General features: G+C 46.5%; 1 protein-coding gene across 1 annotated transcript in view; it reads right to left on the minus strand.

Annotated features, from left to right (window-relative positions):
* The window catches only part of SEC24A (SEC24 homolog A, COPII component), a 619,052-nt gene that overhangs the window by 153,352 nt on the left and 445,196 nt on the right, over positions 1-20,504 (minus strand). The window contains exon 16 of the mRNA XM_078653273.1: positions 10,843-11,016. Within this exon, the coding sequence (XP_078509399.1) occupies positions 10,843-11,016 (174 nt within the window). The remainder of the gene's footprint in view (positions 1-10,842; positions 11,017-20,504) is intronic.

A 20,504-nucleotide genomic window follows, 5' to 3' on the forward strand; every position in this document is an offset into this window, starting at 1 on the left:
AAGTCTGAAGAGGCCTGTACACTCACAACAGATAAACCAAGGGCAAGGCCAGAGAGGCCGAAGCACCCTACTCCCCTACAAGGCAACAGAGCTTCCATCCAATGCAAGGACAGGAAGAGGAAGAAGAAAAGCCTAGAAGGGCCAAGGATACAAGGGAAAAGAAGGTGAGCCCACCCCAGATGGAAGGCAACAGGTCAGCCAGAGCGGCGCCGACAGTAATAAGCCGCCAGAAGCAAGAAGAACAGCCCGGGGCCCCAGGAAGACCAGGCAGGTGACGCCTGACAAGGGACAAACACAAAATCATCCCAGCCCTCAGGACAGGAGCAGGAAGGTGAGGAAATGCCCGGTCACACCACTACAAGATGTCCGTACATACAACCTTTAGAAGCAATAGCAACATACATAAACGCCATGGAGAACAGGCACCTGAAGGCGACCAGAACTCCCAGCATAGCGCAAGCTATGCAACAGCTACCACTATCCCACATAGGGTACGTTAAGTCCCAAGACATGGAAATCCTCTTTGGAAGAACTTCCGCAGCAGAGGAAAAACGAAAGAGCCATGGCAAAAAAAAATCCCCGCTGAAGGCTTGTCAAGCAGCCCAAGAGAAAACAGGGAGCCTAATCTGAGGGCCAAGTCCGTGTAAACAACTCCAGTAGAAACACACAGTCAACAAAGAGGTCGTTCAGCAGCCAACAACCGCACAGACCCAGCAAGTGGCCATAAAACACAATCCACAGAAAGGGCAACCAGCCCAAAAGAAGGTCCAGAACCAGCTCAACTCAGCAGTCACTGAGGAGGGGAAGGAGGAGGATAAGGCGGAGGAGGAGGACGGAGCCATGCCAGGAACCTTTGGATGGTGGAGTCAGCCGGGCATGGAATAACAGGCTGTCATCGAAAGGAAGATCAATCAGTCGCTCCCGCACATTTTCAGGGAACACGCCCTCCCAAATCCAAGCATGGCGACAGAGGGCGACTGAGGAAGCCATGGCCCGGTCCAGCACCTCCGAGATGTCCACAGCGGAGCGGAGAATAAATGTCGCTAGTTCCCGGCCATCCAACGCATGATGCCGTAAGTCCACCTGAACAGTCTCCTGGGAAGCTGCGGATCCCAAGGACTCAGCCGAGTCCCACAAACAAGAGGATGCCCTAGCCAACACACATAAGGTGTTAAGGGCCCGCAGGGCGGCGCTGGTCGAGGCGAACATGTTGCGCCCCCAAAAGTCCAGCCAGTGAGCCTCCCGGGACGGCAGAGTCAACAGTGGTGGCAGGGAAGGAAAAGCAGTCTGCAAAAGTGGACTTGAGGCAGAGAGGTGGAGGGAAAGACATGCCGGGTCACGCGGCGCCGTAAGATTCCGGTGCAGGTGGTGTTTAGGCACTGGATCCCCTGAGGCGGGGCGCCTCCAAGCCCTGTCAGGGAAGAAAGGAGCAAACCATCAAAGGGAAGCAAGAGCTCCCTCCCACCAGAGCCCTGGTGGAGAACCTCCAAGAGAAGGTCCGCCGTGGGCGACGGCTGTAAACTAAGGCAGCCGTCCCCTAAGCCAAGCAGGGCGGGCAAAGGCCAGACCTGGAAGTCAGAAGGAACCCAAGAATGGGGGATCTGACGCTCCTCCGGCGAACACCTCGGCCTCGGAAATGGCGGGGGGCTACCCTTCAATGACACCGGTGAAAAAGACACCACGCAGCGGCCTGTCTCCAGGGAGAACACCAGTAGGCACCCAACCACCGAAGACGAATCCGCGGCTCGACGCCTGTGTGGAGCCGTAGAGTCCGCCGCCTGAGGCAGGACGTCAACACCATCCGGCGCCGAAGTAGACGCCAGATAGGGCTCCTCCAAGCCACACCGTGCCGGGGACCGGAGCCGAAGTGGCCAAGGGGCGGCGCCGGAACGACGCCGACTCGACCTCCACTGAGGCAGCCGCCTGGGTGGAGGAACGAGAGGGACCGGGGGAGTGACACGAAGCTCTCCGCCAGCCTCGGCCCAGGATGTGACTAAGGTCGACCCATGCGGCTTTGCCAGGGCCAATTCAACCTCCGACTCGTCCTCCGACAAGGCAGCCGGCTACGTGGAGGGGCGACGGGTAGCCGCCCAACCTCGACCCAGAGCGGGACGAGGAGGGTCCACCAACCCCTGTGGCGCCGCCCGGTCCAGCAGGTGCCGGCATCGTGGCTGTGTCCGCTCAGCCGTGGACAAGGCCTCCGCCTGTCCAGAGGGCCGAGCGGGGCAGTGGTGCCGTGATCTTCCCCTAAACACCACACACAAAATAGGTGAGGGTCTGTCGCAGACATAAGACGCCCACACGACGTGCAAGTCTTGAAGCCCGAAGGAATTCACACACTGATCCACCAAAAAATAGCACAATGAGGAAGGAAAAAGGGGCCCAAACAGGCACTGGATCCGCGTTGCAAGCGGAAAAGGAAAAAACTGACATAGGTGCGCAGGGGTGGGACTTTTATGATCTCGCTGACGTCACGAACGCTGACGACGCCTGGGCGGAGTCGCGCGATGCTGCCCCACCCCGGGCGCGCAGGGATGCTGTGGCAAAAAGTTTTCAGATCCAGTCTCACGCCTGGGGATAATTCTACGTGAAGGAATCTGCGGCTAGAAGTCTCTATCAGATACCTAGTGCATTCGCCATAGGGGGAGTGGCAAACACCAGCTTCTTAACGTACTTCACACTATACTCAGTGTTTGACATCTGTAGAGCTCCAGCCAAAGCCCTATCTTGGTACATTTACAATGAACAACAATACCATCCGGTATCAAATTATAGGGTGTTTCATACTCATCTGGGAAAGACAAGTCAAAAGACGAAAATCGCAGCATTCACCCAAAGTAATCATTGACAGTCTGTGGGGTAACCAAGGGGAATAGTGCCATGCTACTCTCCAAGTCTGAGTGGGCATTGGCATCGTGTGCCGCCAGTGCCACCGCCGTCAGGAGAGCATCTCTTTGGCGGTCTGAAATCTGCTCCTGCGAGGGATTTAAACTAGAGGCAGGTCCGGTTTGTCGACTTTTATCCGTCCTCTGTCCTCGAATACGTTGTGGTTGGGACTGCTGCAGCCGGCTTGTCTGGGAAGAGTGCTATGACGCAGCCAGTGTTAAAGTAATTTTTACCCAGTCTGCTGCCTCTTCTGAGTTATCAATGAACAAGGTTTTTTGATCATAAATATCCTTTAAGCGGGCTGGGAACAACAGCGCATATTTCAAGTTATGGATCCGGAGTTTCTTTTTAATGTCCTGGAATGTGGCTCTTGCCTTCTGGACCGCCATGGTGAAATCTGGGTAGAGAGTAATTGTTTTGTTTTCAAATGTTATTGGAGCATTCTCCCTAGCAGCGCGCAGTATCGTATTCCGATGTTTATAGTTCAATATCCGTGCTATAAGTGGCCTGGGCGGTGCACCTGGGGGAGGAGGCCGGGGTGGGACTCTATGAGCCTGTTCTACACTATAGTTTTCCGTGAGGCCCACCATTGCCACTTGTTCTCGAAGCTATTTTTCAACAAATTGAGTGGGATTGGACCCTTCGCTCTTTTACGGTATTCCCAATTGCAGACTTTATTGTGGCGAGATCTTCCTTCTGCATCATCCACTCCATCCTGCAATCCTTTCAATTGACGCTGTAGTTGTTCTATCTGAGAGGTGTGTACTGTTTGCTGCGGTATTAGGTCGTTATGGGCTATTTTATTAGATTTGACCTTGTCTGCCAGTTTTGCGTGGTCTGCCTTCAGCAAGGTGAAACTCGTAGTCAAAGTACCTATTTAAGTTTCTATGGCAGTGCGCGAGTCTCTTATTTCCTTTAAGATCAAGTCCAGCTCATCATCATTGCGACCTGGCTCTGTAGGCGGCACCACATCCAGATCAAGACTATGCATCGGAGTACCCTGTACAGTGCCATCCGTCTCTTCAGGAGGTGGGGGGTCTGGCTGTTTGGTTTTGAGACGCCCCATTATGGGAATGACCAAGAAAAGAGGGTGGCTTCGTAAGTTCACTGTAGCACTACCCACTCGACAGAAGCAGGCATCACTGAATTTCTCCCGATTGGGATCCTTGCCAGAGCAAACGCCTTCAATGCCGGTTATAACCTTGTGCCTTCTCTGTTTAGTGCGACTCACCACTGCACCGTGACTCCAGACCGCGGGTATGAAGGAAGGTCCACTGTTCAAGACTCTTGTCGGCCTATTACCTTCCCAGTGCAGTGACGGTGCTCTGTATTAATATCTTAGGAGCTGTGCCACTATCTGGGTCAATGCCCCAACCCGCTCCTCACTGGTCAGCCGCCTCGGATTCGATGGGAACGGCGCCCGCTGAAACGTATAGGACCCTTCGTTCCATATCAATGCTGTGCTTTGCAAACCTCCTCTTACATCTAGCGCTTACGGCTGCCGGGCCCCTGTACAGAATCCGTTCTTCTATGCCCTCCTGTTGCCACCCCAGTAAGATTAGCAAGTTGCTCCATGTCGCATACTGTGCAGCACGCTAAAAAAATCATGTCCGCCCTTGCCCATCTTTAATCTGCACACAGCAGTATGGTCGCAGGAACATGCCTCCTGAAACAGTTCTGTGGTGCCTTGTACTGTCCCTGCAGTAGTGGTTGTTGTGCTCCTGGTCTGGCTGAGGGGATTATAATGTAAACATTACTACGCAACTTTCTCTTTCCTCCTGTGTTGCAGCTGTCCCTCAGTACTTTCTCTTGAGCGTGCTCACCGCTCAACTGCCCTTGGGGTGCCCTCATGGTCCGTTCCTGCGTATCTGGAGCTTCACAAATGGCCGGGTGTGACGCAGTAATCAATCTCCCCCGGTCCTCAGGGAAGGCACTTAGAGACTCACAAGTTGTTAGGCAGAGGCTATCCGCAGGATCCAATTCAGGACCCAGTGCCACTGGACAGCTGAAGGAAATGCCTCTTGTAGCTTGTTGCATTCATGTAACTTTAACAGGAGTTTACTTCTTTGTCTTAGGTACATGAGGGAGAAGGTCCAGGCCTTCAGTGCTCATCTGACATCAAACAGAAAGTGCAACCCTCTTCTGCTCTTCCTCAGGTGTCGCAGTGTTCTTGAGTGGGTCCCAGAAAATTCCACACTTTTGCCTAAAACAAGCATGTTGGGAGGGAATGACTCTTGGGCACGCCCTAACCAACAGGGAAAAAAGGTCCCAGGGCCAACCCAACCCATTTCGGGCATTTTCAATGTTGTTAACTAAATCTGGGAGTGGGAGTGGGAGTGAGAGAGGGAGGGGGAGTGGGAGTGGGAGTGGGAGTGGGAGTGGGAGTGGGAGAGAGAGAGAGAGAGAGAGAGAGAGAGAGAGAGAGTGTGTGTGTGTGTGTGTGAATATGTGTGGGAGTGCGTGTGAGTGGGAGAGTGTGTGGGAGTATATGTGTGGGGGAGCGTGTGTGTGTGTGTACATGTGTGTGTGTGTGTGTGTGTGGGGGGGGGGAGTGTGAGTGGGGGGAGTGTGAGTGGGGGGAGTGTGAGTGGGGGGGAGTGTGAGTGGGGGGGAGTGTGAGTGGGGGGGGGAGTGTGAGTGGGGGGGGGAGTGTGAGTGGGGGGGGAGTGTGAGTGGGGGGGGGGGGGGAGTGTGAGTGGGGTGTGAGTGGGGGGGGAGTTTGAGTGGGGGGGAGTGTGTGTGGGAGTGGGAGTGCGTGTATACACACGTACTATGGTGAAACTAGTGTCCTCACACATTGACACTAAAATACAGTTTGAGGCAGCCATGGTATCCACAACAAACCCAGAAGAATATGTCTTTCATCATAAAAGCAGACTTCTTCAGCAACCAAACAAACAGTAGATGCACAATAATTTTTTTGGCATCCTCTTCTCTTCCTATCAAGTACACCCTAATGTTAGGTGTGAACCAAGCGAACCCGTCCAAAGGATTTGACACAAATGTCAAAAAAGATGCTCAAAGAGCCACTTAAAAAAAGAAAATCGTTTTTATTGGCCTTTTAACATAACTCAATTTTCTACATGAATATTCAATGTTCCTGAGTCCAATAGAGACCCATCAACAGTAACCCCCCCCTCCCGGCCAGTTGGCATACTGCCATTTGACGCTGCATAGGGTCTGGGTTGCTCGACCAAGGCCACCAGTCTTGGTTCTGATATGTGGCAGAAGGACCATGTTTCATAGATAAGTGGCTTCTGGGGTGCTAAAGACCAAACATCACGAGTTCTGTCCATTGGTCGGCATCACCTCCCCCGACTGCTGGCCCCTCTGGTTGCCAATCCACACTTTCATGCTATGCTGCTCCTGTGCCAATCCACAGCTTTGGACTATGCTGCTCCTGTCGGCCCCTCATCTTTGCCCCCAGGAAACCTTGCCGGGTTTACCGTCCCATTGACCATTTTCTTCACTTCTCCAGGGATTCCATATTCTCTCAAACTTTACCCACGATTTAAACACCAGCTCATCCCGCCCTCATCCACCAGTTTAGGTCTGACTCCCATTCCTGCTGTGTGGATGGGCTACCCCATCATCTGAGTATGTTTCTTCATGCAACAGCTAAAGAAATATTGCAGACAAGGAGCGTTTATCATTCAAGTATGTGTCCCCCCATTGCCCAATGCTACCAACTGGGGTGTGAGCTGTAGCCCTACTTCCAAGACATTGGACAGTCTATTTGCTATCCTTTCCAAGTACCACTGTATTGCTGGGCATGCCCAAACCATATGCAGCAAGGTATCCCAACGCTGACCGTAACCTCTCATGCAGTGGTCTGAGGCACTATAACCCATTTTGTGCAACATAACCCTGGAGTACTATGCTCTGTGCAGTAGTTTAAACTGTATCAGTCAGAAGCTCACCCTGATTTCCACCTCCATTGTCATCTTCTAGACTGCCCAGATCTTGTCCCCAACTGTGCCTAAGGGTGCCCAGCGGGGGTAGACCCACTGTGTAATGTACACCAACAAGACTGCAGGAGTGTGGCGGGAAAAGGCCAGCATTCTGCATTCCAGTGGCGGTTCCTCCACTACATCTGCCAGGGCGCCACTGTGTTTTTTCAGGATATGTTGTAGTTGGAGGCACCTGAAGTATTGATTGCCTACTAATTCACACTCAGCTGGTAGTTTGGGAAAGGGCACCAGCTTGTTCTCTCTCCAAACATTCCCCCATTCTTAATACCCAAGATGTCCCACTTTTTGTGCCCTTCAATTTACCTGAGCTTCCGTCTCCCATAGCGGTGTCACCAGGGCATACTTTGCCTGCCAGACGTGGCCTGTACCGCATTCCTCCAGACAGCAATGGCTGTCTGTGGCGGGAGCCCCATTGGCCTCCCCCATCTACTGAGGTAGCGCAGGTACACTCTGTGTCAAGTGCCTGGCTATCGGCCATGAGGGATGGCTCTCAGAGGACACCCAAACCCAGTCTTTCACCACCACCACCAGGTGGGCTGCCCAGTAATACAGTTTCAGCTTTGTCAAGGTGATGCCTCCATCCCGGAGCTTTCATGTCAGAGTCGTCAGGGCGATCCTTGGGGCTCCGCTGTCCCTGAGCAACATAGAAGTGGGGGATTGGGAACATATGGAAAATGAAATCTAGCACACATTGTCTCCTTACACGACATGGAGACACTCAATGTTAATGGGGATAGTTGCCCCTCGAGGTCTGAACGTGCCAGCAGTCTAGGGGTAAACAAACATACATAGACAGAGGAAGTAGACTAAGACATGAACCCCCAAAGGAGTCTATGGTGGGACACCCAATCAGAAGGCTCTCAGAGACAGCACAGGCCTAAGTGTTTACAAAAACAGCTTGTGAGGCCTAATGTAACATTTGAGTGGGCATTTGATTGTGCTGTTAGCTTGGAGTAGTTACATCTCCAACTATTCGTTTGAGAGGAAAAAGACTACATTATTTTTGCTGTAGGGTGTTTTATGGTGAGTTTCTGACCCTAAACACTGATTTCTATAGCAGTGAGCAGCACACTGGCTAGCGTAATTTTATGCCACTCTAGAAGATGGTTGCAGCCCACCTATCCTCTGTGCTTGAAAGTGAGGGAAGAAGATGATCACAAGTTACTACTTAAATGTTGCCAGAGGCAGATGACATTGCGTTTCCAATTCTTTGTTTTTTTCCTAGTACCACTACCGGTGATCATGATTTTTGCACTTGATATTTATGTTGTCAGGAGAAAATCTGAACCCATTAAAGGAACCAGGTTGAGCGACTGCCCTTAAATGAGCTTCACAGATTATTACTTCTTTGATCACCAATCCCAAAGTTTCAGGATATCAACTTGAGTTTGCATCCTATCCTGGTGAATTAACTAGCATAGAATAGGAATAAAGAATCATCAGAAAGAAGTTGATTGAGCCAGGAATCTAGGATGTGTGAGTCTCCAACATGAAAATATTATTTTAGCAACAGTACAGTAGCCCTCACTGGTGAACAAGTGCCATGTCAGTAGCTTGCAGGTTGACAAAAGAAGTGTGCAGCTTTAGAAATCTCTAGTACTTACACATCTGCAGTAACATCGGCTACAAAAATAGTCTGTCTACTTTATTCTGCATTTCTACAGTACGACTCTATCCTTCCAGGTGACATCACACTTTCGGAAATACATATGTCCTCCACTGGTCAATGAGTTTCTGAAACTATTAGCTCTATGGTGAAAAACACTTAATTTAATAAATAAAAGCTCCATCCAGTAACATTTGAATCAGTGATGATCTAATAGTATTCTGTAAGGCTTACATGGAAACAGGAAAGTGAAGTAAAATAAACATATAAAGTGCTCTGATGTAGGAGGCTTCAGCTGCCAAAAAGCATAGTACTCCATATAGGTCTAGCAGATCGTAACAAAATATAGGAGTTTTAATGATCTCCTGAAAGCACTGTGATATTCTAATCTTTTCATATTGTATTCCCGAGAGCCCAGCACTTCAAATAATGAATGGCCATATTGTGTTCCTGAATTGTGGGATCACCATGAAATTAACTAAACCAGATTACAAAGTTGCTGATTATGCATCGGGGTAAAGATAAACGGTGCATTTATTTCAGATCACAACCACATTCTGCTTTATGGTTCACAAGGCGCACACTTCACATGGAGAAAGTGGAGAGAACAGAGTTTCTGAAACATGTTCGCTAATGTGGAACATGTTGATAACTCAGGCCACAAAGTTTTACATTCTTTGTAGCCTACGGAAGAACTCCAAAAGTAATCTCACAGTGAATTACAGTAGTGAAGGTGAGAATGTAGAAAAGCCCCAACCTCTGTAGCATACATCTCTTGGGGGATGATGGGAGGGTATTTAAAATAAGCTCAGTAACAGGATTAAGCTTTTATGCAGCTCTAGATCCTTATCTAGTAGTACTCCAAGACATTTCACCTCACAGCAGATTTTAGCTGGGTTCTCAAAGATGGAGGCCATTTTTTGTTTGGTACATGCCAAGAAAATGTGGCAGACCATCATAACCCCTGTTAGATGACACTCACTCCTTGAATCGCAGTTTAAGCGAGCACTCCTGCAGCAATCCAATATTATATCAGAATGCTGATCCCGCTTGATAAACAGCAGTGTGTCCTCTATGTATGAGATGGCCTAGAAGCTAAATATTCGGATCACATGCTGAAGGGACTCCACATATAGTTAAGAGTGAAGATTTTTAGGAGGCTCCACAGGAGTCCAAGCAGATGCCTTTCGGATTGAGGGGGGATGTCACCCTCGGAGTACATAATCTTAAGAATTATGTGAACCATTTTAGTTAGTGCTGTGTCCTTCAGGCCTATAACTGTAAGACTTTTAACCATTATATTGTGGTAGGCTTTATCGAATGTAGCTGAAATATATGATAGGAGAACTGCCATAGTATCTTAACTTGTACTGAACGGCTGTGAGAGCAATTTTGGTTCCATTTCTAACCTGAATCTTGCTGGAAATCAGTCTAAAAGATTTCTCTTGAACCAAACTTAAGTGACAGTGGTCCGAAATCTAAACACATTTTTTGTCATAGCAGGGAGTAGTGTAATAGGTAAATAGTTTAAAAGATTGAATGGATGGATCCATAGATGGATCCATCTTGCGTTTTTAAAGCAAATGTTTAATGACAGCCATGGTGTGGCTCAGTGGTTAGAGGCGGCAGACCCGGAAGCTGAGATCAACCGTGGACCAGGGTTCGATTCCCCGCCTCGGCGGGTCTCGGGCTCAAAATTCCACGGACTCGACAATTCTCGCTCTGGTGCCTACTCAACTCACGGGGTCACACTCTGCGACTCTGGGCAATAGCTTGCTTAATCTCCACTACGGCCCCTCGCGGCGGGATGCCTGGCTTTCACCTTGTGGACACCCTGCCGGGGTTTCTCACAGGGGAATACCAGGACGGGTTCCCTAAGCAAGCGCCGGGACGCTTACGGGCAGCTGTGCGCTTTACAAGTCCAGCACATTTACATTTACATTTTATGTATGAGGTACGCAATCTACATCGAAGCTGGAGTTGATTATTTTCCATAAATATGTGTACTACTGGAGAAGCTAGCTGCTGGTGCATTGAGGTATAACAAGGGTCCGATTGAGGTATGTGTGTCTGAGATCCAGGTTTAAGCATAACTAAACTTTTAGGCGTGGAATGAGAGAAATTGATTTTCATACTTTGAGGTCTTTTGAGTACATTGTGATGACAGGAAGGTAAACAGGATAGCGTCTGCCCTCGAAAGTTAATCTTTGATGGTACATTTTGGCATACTCGTTAATCCCAGGATAGACAGACTGAGCAAGCCTAGGTAGCATAATATTTATCTTTCACTGAAATTAAAAAAATGAAGTTGACCCAGTTGAAATGTGGACAAACTAATTTAACACAATCACGGATTGTGAAGAATAGACTAGGTCTTACCTTTGCTGGACGTATACAGGAGTGCAGACTGAAATGAAACCACTTGCATGTCAGTCAGATTCTCATCTACTGACATCTGCACTGCATACCCTGCATCTGGATTCACATTGGGCAAAGACAACAAATCTGTGGATCGCACAAAGAAGTTCCCATGGAAAGTATGTATGGAGAGACCTAAAGGGGAAATAATTAAATATCAATGCAACACACATATTTAACAGGATCTAAAATAATTGTTTAAGAAGCTATGTGCATGTCACATAACTGTAATACACTTTACCACATTCCTGGATTCTGGAGTTGTTTAATGACTCCCTGTGGCAAGCCCACCCTCAAAAGCCAGTTGTCAAAGTAAAAGAGAACCTTGACCCCAACCAGCGCCACCACTTTTGTGAAAACATGAGGGCACCAGTGAGGCCATTGTGGAGAACTGAACTGGCCTACCATTAACAACAGGTAGCACTTGGCCTACAGGATAGGGAAGTGAACATAAGTGTCCTGTAGGACCAATGCTACCATCCAGTTTAAGGTGTCAAGGGCAATTCGGACCTAGAGTACAGTGGGAATTTTGAATTTGTCATTCTGCAAGCAAGCATTCTGAAGGTGAAGATCTAAAATAGGACAAAGGCCTCCATACTTCTTTGGCACAAGGAAGTAGCAGGAGTAACACTCTATTCCTACTTCGGAGGCTGGAACCCTCTCTATGGCCCCTTTGGCCAAAAGGGCCTGCATGTCCTGCTAAAAGACTGATAGAAGGCAGTAGAAGGTGCTGAGTGGTAGAAAGGAAGCGAACAGCATAGCCCCAGCAAACAATTTGAATGACCCACCTGTCTGTCGTAAAGGCCTACCATCCCTGGAAGAAATTTCAGATCCTACCTACAAAAGGGTGACAAACTAAAGTGGTTCTGCTGCAGCAGCCGCTGGAGTGGGGACTGGACTGCACTTTGTCCCTGCTGTCCTTGTGGTCTGGGGAAGCCACGGCCCCTGCCACAAAAGGGCTCAAAGTCCTGATGGAGTGTTGGTGGGGTTTGGAACTGAAAGACAGGGAACCCTCCACCATAGCAATGAAGAGGAACAACTGGTAAAACATGAGCAACCATTTCCCTAACGAATGGGAATAACAGTCCAGCGGACATTGACAATACCAGAGCAAGGCTTGTGAAGGAGAGAATTATTTTGCCAAAACTCTATTTGTTTGGATTCGCAATTGGGAGGAGTAGCATTCGGATGAACCCTGCTGGTGGATGCTTGAACAAACACTCTGGAGTGGGATGTTGAGTTAGAAAGGTAGGGTCACCGTCGCAGAGCGATTAGCAATCTGTCTATAACGGGTGTCCCTTAAAAATGCTTGTCCCAGGTGTACAAAAGGGTATCTTAAGTGCTTTGTTGAATGATACCAGTGGCTCAGGGGGAACCTGGCCAGGTTTCATGACTTCTGTTAAAACGTTGATTTTTACTTTCACTGCTGGCAATAGGAGTTCTAATGCTTCAGCTGCTCTTCCAACTGCGACGGAGAAAAAGGTGCTTTAACTCTGTAGGACCCAGTGGAGGCACAATGCCAGTATCAAGTGAGGTGTCAAGTCCACAGGCATCATGATGCTCTATATATCAATTATATTCTTAACAGTGGGGAACATAATTGCACAGGTCACTATAGTTGTTGTTGGCAGAGTCTGGGCCCTACTATGTGGTAAGAGCAAATATTAGAGTCAGAGAGATTGTCATGAGGATGCAGTCAAGGTTGTGTAGGAGCTAGTTTGGAATTGGGTAGTACTATAGGCCGTTCATTCTCCTCTGCCATTAATGGCATTAGCATCTGCATTGATGAGTAGCACAAGTGTAGAGCATGGTATGGTGTAAGTGAGCCTATGTGTTTTCTTCGAATTACGCAAACACTTCAACCGTGACAAAGACCTGCACCAGGATTGACTTCGGAAGCGGGAATGAGACCTTCCTTTAGACTTTGACTCGCAACATTGTTGAGAGTTCTTGTGCATGGTGATGTAGCGTATGGCTTTGCGTTCCCATCAGCTTTAGCTGGGTGCAGTCACCACAGGCCTTGGAGCTATGATCCACGCCAGAAACTGTACAATCTTTGTGCAGGTCTATCACAGACATTGGTTTGCAACAGTCCCTGCACATCTTAAACTCTGTGGTTTTAGAGGGTGATATTACCCTTGCACAGTTTTTTGACGAATATTCGGGCAAAAGACTAGGGAGAAGCTCCAGATCCACGCTTGAAGGTGTGCAAACAAAAAAAACCATGTCAGTACCCTTGGGTGGCACTTAAGATACTGCCCCACTTGTGACTTGGGGATCAACGTGGAGCTGCACAACGTTACCTAGCGGCATGTAGAAAGACTACTCTGAAGGTTTCTAGAAACAGTCCGATGTCTGTGGATTATTCACAAAGTGAGGAATCTTCGGTTAGAAAAATCCATTTGAAGATTTTTTTTTCTCTTGTGGTACGGCAAGATACAATGCTAATGAGGAGGATAGAGATAACCAATAGTCAAGCTGGCAGTCTCATATTTTCAAATTTTGCAGTTTTGTACAGATTATTGGTAAGACATTCAATTCACTTCATATTTTCAAGCTGTAAAATATCAATCAGTGCAGTCAGATGGTGTCGAGTTCCATATCTCAATATTAATGTCACTTGTATCAATGAAGATCTGCAATTGGGCTAAAAAAATCACCACTGAGAAGCCCATTATTATGTAAACAGTTTTTGTCTCATGTAACCATATACCAATTGTTTCCTGTTTAAATTCGCTGTTACCTGCTTGCGTTACCAAAAGTGTTCCACATGACAATTTGCTTTGGTGTGGAGTACTTAAGGTTCAGCCTAAGCATTTGCTACATCATTAAAATGTGCCAAGTCCCTCAGTAATTCTTTTACTGAGGGTGGTGATCCTTTGTACCAATTGATATCCACCCACAAGTAGCTATACTGTGGTGTACCATCTACAACCATCTGTGCAGGTCTCTCGGCTACATAGACCAGTAGTGGGGTAAATGGAAGATCCAACTAGATTACCTAAAACAGTGTATGAAATACCTCCTCATAGTAGGTCTGCACTACCTGGCACAGCCACACCACGTGCAAGAAGCCATCCCTTTCCTTACACATCACCTGCAGGGTTCAGAGTTGCCCTGCCTCTCAGTTACATTTGCTAATACTTAGTGGTTTGTGATACAGCCTCCTTAAAAATATTAATAAATAAGATTTACTGTTTAGGGATACTTACTTTACTTGCAGTAACAGTTAAAGCAATCTATTGTTGAAGTTTGCCACAGTTCACCTTAATCGTGTTACTTCCAACAAAGTTGGTTATTTCCTAATTTTCAGTGTTACAAAATGCAAACAGGAAGGATTATGTTACTTGCACTGTAATCATCTGTTCTTGGCACGCAGAACTCTAGAGTCACATCCTTTGCATACTCCTGCCATCTAGTGTTGGGTCCGGATGTTTGCAAGTTGTTTTTCTTCGAAAAAGTATTTTCCAGTCACGAGGTAAGGTGACTCCTCCTTTCGGTGATAATGCGCATGGGCATAGACTCCATTGTTGGATTGTTTTCACGCAAGAGGGTGAGAATCGAGTAAGTAAGAGAAAATAGAGATGTTCATGCCTATGTTAAGTAAATTATGAGAACTGCAACAACTACAGGTGCCCGGGGAGGGTGCAAGTGAATCTACAGCTCTACATGCCAAGAACAGATGCTTACAGTGTAAGTAACGAGGCATGTGTGCTGTAGATACACATACTTTGCATAGGCTATATAGTAGTATTCTCCCAAGGCGGTGGGTAACCAGTAGGTGTTGCAGTTGGTTGAAAAAGTGTCTTTAGCACTGCCTGCCCCACATTGGCATGTTGACATGCTAACACATCCACACAATAGTGTTTAGTAAATGTTCGTGGTGTGAGTACCATTACTTAGAGACTGGGTGAAAAATATGGATATAAGCACGGTCACAGAAAGGGGGATATTTAGGAGCAGGGGGTGCCCAAACAAGTAGAATCTGATCTTGGGAAAATAGAACAGTCACAGAGGGAGGGGGAATTTGCACCAGCCCATCAGGACTGTCAAGGAGGAACAGGAGACGAAGGCGAGAACAAGGTTCGATGCCAGAAGACGAACTAGTATCACAATTAAAGATTGAGGTATTTGATTATGGGCAGCGACTAGATGGCAAGCAAGTATGGACAAATTGTAACTGGTTGCCTTCTATAGAATGTCTAAACCTTAATAAAATGATGTTAAATAAAATATGTGGTGTGGACCATTGTTGCTGCCTTACAAATGTCAACTAGGGAATGTTACCTAGAAAGGCCATAAATACTCCTATTTTACTAGTGGAATGCGCTCTAGGAGGCATAGACAAAGTTCTTTCAGCTTTAGCATACCAAGTTGGAATGCATTTACAATCCATCTTGAAATACCAGATTTAGAGATAGGATTGCCTTTGTAAGGTGCAGGAAATAAAACAAACAGTTGCTTTTTCTTACGAAAATTCTTTGTTCTTTCAATATAATATGATAACGCTCTTCTGACATCAAGTGTGTGAAGAGCCCTTTCTGCTAATGAATCTGGTTGAGAAAAGAACACAGGTAACTCAACGGAATGGTTAATATGAAAGGTAGGATCCACTTTTGCAAGAAATTTTGGGTTGGTGCTAAGAACTATTCTATCTTTATGAAGCTGAAAGAAGGGTTCTTCTAAGGTTAATGCCTGTAGCTCGCAAACTCTTATTAATGAAGTAATAGCATTGAGGAAGGCAACCTTCAATGAAAGAAACTGTAATGGACAATGGTGTAATGGCTCAAAAGGTGGACCCATGAGTCTTGTAAGCACAATGTTCAAACTCCAAACTGGTGCAGGATGTACTCTGGGTGGTATTACTATTTTCAGTCCTCCATAAAGGCTTTAGTTACTAGAGCCTTGAACAAAGATACATTTTGTCTGTTTTGAAAATATGCAGCTACTGCTGCAAGGTGCAATCGAATGGATGTGTAGGCTAGACCAGCTCGCTGTAAATGCAAAAGGCAACATAATATTTTGAACAGAGGTATCTAGCGGATCAATATTGTTGTTGTTACAATATACAACAAGTCTTTTCCATTTTGCCACATAACATGCTCTGGTGGTAGGCTTTCTTGCTTCTTTAATAGTCATACTATCTAGCTGCAAATTTAAGTATCCAAACTCTATGACTTCAGGAGCCAAATCGCTAGATTGAGCTCATTGGGGTTTGGGTTTCTCCTTTCTCCATGAATCTGAGTGAGAAGGCTGGGACTGAGATGCAGCTTTTGATGTGGAACCACTGACAATTCTAAGAGTGTGGTGAACCACGGTTGAACTAGCTACTTATCCGACCAGGTAACTGCTGTTCAGATTGGCAAAAACATTGCGTGTGAGAGACCTATCAAGATGGGTGTGCCGCAGGGCTCTATCCTGAGCCCAACGCTTTTTAATGTATATATGACACAGTTGGCTAGGGTGATCAGAGCCTACGGCTTTTATGTCCTATCCTCCTATCCTAAGCTGACGATACCCAGATTCTGATCACACGGGTCCGGACCCTAATGAAACCAAACAGCGTTTTAAAAATTGTATGACCCATGCTGAGAAGTGGATGAGTGCAAATCACCTCCAGCTAAATGGCAGCAAGTTAGAGATTATGCTCTTTGGCAAAGCTGCGGAACACTGGACACATGACTGGTGGCCACTCAATCTAAGTCTTTGCCCAACCCCCAAGTAAACAGTCCGGAACCTCGGTTTTTACATGGACAATCAACTATCCATGAAAAACCAAATCAATTACATCATTGGCACCTGTTTTGGTGTAATGCGCAGTCTGAGGACGGTTTTTAAGTGGATCCCTACCGAGGCACGGAAACCCCTAGTGCAGGACTAATTATAAACAGAATGGACTATGGGAATGCCTTACTACTTTCAATAAATAAAAACCACCTGAATAGGCTCCAGGTTCTTCGGAACACTGCAGCTCGGTTAGTTCTCAACCTCCCACGAAGATCCTCTTCTGCCCCCTGTCTAAAAATCCTTCACTGGCTTCCAGTGAAAAAGCAAATTCTCTTTAAAACCCTATGCCTGGTTCATAAGCATATGTATGGAAATGGTCCCACGTACTGGTCACAAAAGCTAAGCTGGTATCAGCCTTGTAGAAAACTTAGATTTAGCAACGAGACATTGTTGACCCCTCTCAGAATCCATACTTCCAGGAATGGTGGTGGAGCTTTCTCCTTTCTTGCTCCCGCCACATGGAACAAAATGCCCCTCCATCTTCGTATCATCCCATAACACAGCTGCTTTCGTAAGAAGCTGAAGACTTGACTTTTTGGAAATTAAACCACCATTGATCCTCTTGTCAGAGCCATCTGCAAGCGCCATGAGACTCTTCGGATGTGATATGTGCGCGATACAAATGTCCCTGACTTGACTGACTTGAAGGGCCCATGTGGGAGCTACCAAAATCAGTGTGAACGATGTTTGCCTAAGCTTCCGAACCAGAAACGGTAAAAGAGGGAGAGAGAGAGGCGGAAAAGCATCAGCAAACATCCCTGACCAATTCATCCATAGGGCATTGCCTTTGGACAGAGGGGGAGGGAACCTGGAGGCAAAGTTTAGGCATTTTCAGTTGTCCACTGTGTCAAATAGATCTATTTGTGGGATTCCCCATTCTTGAAAGAATGGAATTAGAACCTGGGGATGAAGTTCCCACTCGTGTATTTGTTGCCCCATCCTGCTGAGGTGGTCAGCAATTTAATTGTTCGCTCCTAGGAGGTGCTCTGCCAGAAAATGAATTCTGTGATAGATTGCCTAACACCAAATGGTCTGAGAGAGGCGATATAATTGCAGAGAGTGTATCCCCCCTTTGTTTTTGTACGTAGTCGTCATTTTTTCGGTGCAGACTAAGACAACTTTCCCTATCAGGTGACACTGAAAAGCTTCAGTGCTTGATACACAGCTAGAACTTGATAGTTGATGTGGAGATGTTTATGCTTGTTGTCCCACAGATCCCTGAATTGTCAAGTTCTGCAGATGGGCACCCCAACCTGTGAGACATGCGACTGCTGTTAGCACAATCTGTGGAACAGGGTCAATGAAGGGCTGCCATTTTGATAAGTTTTGTGTGTTCCACCACTGTAGAGAGCAATGGGTGCGGCTGTCTACCAACACTAGATCTGTTATTTGACCTTGTGACTGATTCCACTGATGTGCCAAGTAAGTGCAATCTTGAAAGAGGCACTATTCCAATGCATGATGCCATCATTCCTAGCAGTTGCATGAAAGACCTGACTGCTAAGTATTGGTTGGTCTGAAACTGTAGTAACAGAGTTTGAATATTTTGAAATCTGGCTACATTGGGAGAGGCTATAGGTTTGTGAGTGTTTAGATTCGCTCCCAGATATTACTGCATTTGTGAAGGCTGAAGATGAGACTTTTGCGTATTGACCGTATAACCCAATTGGTGGAGGTTTAATGTAGTCGGAGTGTGTTGCAAACACTCTTGGTGTGTGCTGGCTTTGACGAGGCAATCGTCTAGATATGGGAAGACATGAATCTGTTGTATTCTGAGGTGAGCTGCTACTACTGCTAGACATTTTGTGAACACTCTGGGAGCACTAGTTACTCCAAATACTTTGAACTGATAGTGTTTTCCTGCTATCACAAATCTGAGATATTTGTGATGTGCCGGAGGAACCGTAATGTGAAAGTATGCGCCTTTTAAGTCAAGGGTGGACAAACTCGCCTTGCTGTAGAAGTGGAAGCACTTGTTGAAGCATAACCATATGGAAATGTTCCAACAGTATGTACAGTTTTAACATTCTTAGGTCCAAAATTGGTTTTAAGGAGCTACTTTTGGGGGATTAGAAAGTATATAGAGTAAACCCCTGAACCTTGGTACTGTAATAGAACGATTCTATGGCTCCCTTTGTTAAAAGAGCTTGTAGGTGCTCTGATGAGAGTTTGTGAATGCGAGGTGGAATATTGGGAGGATTGCTGGTGAGCGCCAGGCAATAACCATGTCGGATAACGTCTAGTACCCATTTGTTGGACGTTATCGACCGCCAAATGGGGGAAAATTGTTGAAGTCTTCCTCCGTCAGGTGTTAAATGATCATGGGGAAAATGTACGCAAGTCTCAGTTTATTGGGGGTAGGTGAGTAATTCTTTGGCGTGCTTTTACACCTACCTTTGAAGTTGTTTCTTCTGTACCCTCCTCTGTAGAAACCTCTAGAGGGAGAGGGGGATTTGTGTTCGATTTATAGGAGGAAGCATTAGGGTCTGAGGATGTACTTTTGGACCGTCCTCTATAAAATGAGCAGCGAAAGGAGCCTCTGTTTGATGGGAACTGAAGCGATCCCATACACTTCGCCACTCTGTGTCGTTTTCATTTTCTCTAGGTCCTCACCTACTTGAGGCCCAAAAAGGTGTTCATTAAAAGGGGTATTCAGAATAGAATGCTGAACTTCTGGTTTAAAACATAAAATCCTAAGCCATGCATGTCGTCATAGAAGAATTTCGGTGTTAATTCCCTTTGCTGCCATGTCAGCAGCATCTAAAGCACATCTAATGGAGGAGTTAGATAAGAGTTTACCTTCCTGTACTAATTCCTGTGCTTTCTTCTTATGCTCCTCTGGGAGGTATTGAAGTAGGTCTTCCATTTAGTCCTAGTGGGCTCTTATCATACCTGGCTAGAAGAATGTTGGCAATACGCCAGTGGTTAGTAGCTTGAGCAGCTGCTCTTTTACAGGATGCATTGATCAATTTAGACTCTTTGTCTGGGGGAGGTGCGCATCTGCAGGTCTGTGAATTTGTTCCATTACGAGCATTAGAGACTACTAGTGAGTCTAAAGGCAACTGCCCCCTAATAAAAATGGGTTCAGATGGTGGAGGTTTGTATTTTTTGTCAACCCTAGGTGTTAATATGCGGGCATGAACAGGGTCTTTAAAGATGTCATTGGCATGTCTTATTATGCCCTTAAACATAGGTAGACTCGGAATTGACCTATGTGTAGACCCTAGTGTCTCAAATAAAAGCCTTCCTCCAAAGACTCTTTATATAATGTAACCCCATGGTAAGCTGCTGCTCTTGAAATCAGCTCTTGATATGCTACATTATCATCTGGAGGTGATGGCTTTGCAGGATATAAATCCGGATTATCATCCATGGGTGGATCCATATTATAATCATCCCATGGGTCTGCTGGTAAATGACTATTGTCATCATCATTGCCTATATCAGGCTGTGTATGTAGAGACACTTAAGGTGTTATGCGTAAAGGGTCTGAACATGGCAATTGTGGTAGTGGTGAAGATGTTGGAGGGGATTGAGGATTAGGGTAAATAGGGCTTGTAGCAATGTCCTCCTTTTCTTGAGAGGAATTTTATAACTTGTGCCCTCTGAGCTAACTTTCCTTTTGGATGGTGTCTTTTCCAAAATATGTCAAGTATCTGGATTGATGTAGATTTTCTTCTAGCTTTTCTTTCATAAGGTCCAGGATTGGTTCTGGAAACTTTGGAAGGACCTCTTTCGATTTTGGAATTTCGGTGCTGAACGGGGGTTGTCTCTTTTGTCCTTTGAAGCGGAAGGTTTCGGTTCTGAACAGGACTTCAGTTCTGAATCCGCAACTA

Source organism: Lissotriton helveticus, chromosome 7, assembly GCF_964261635.1.
Source record: "Lissotriton helveticus chromosome 7, aLisHel1.1, whole genome shotgun sequence".
Lineage (NCBI taxonomy): Eukaryota > Metazoa > Chordata > Amphibia > Caudata > Salamandridae > Lissotriton > Lissotriton helveticus.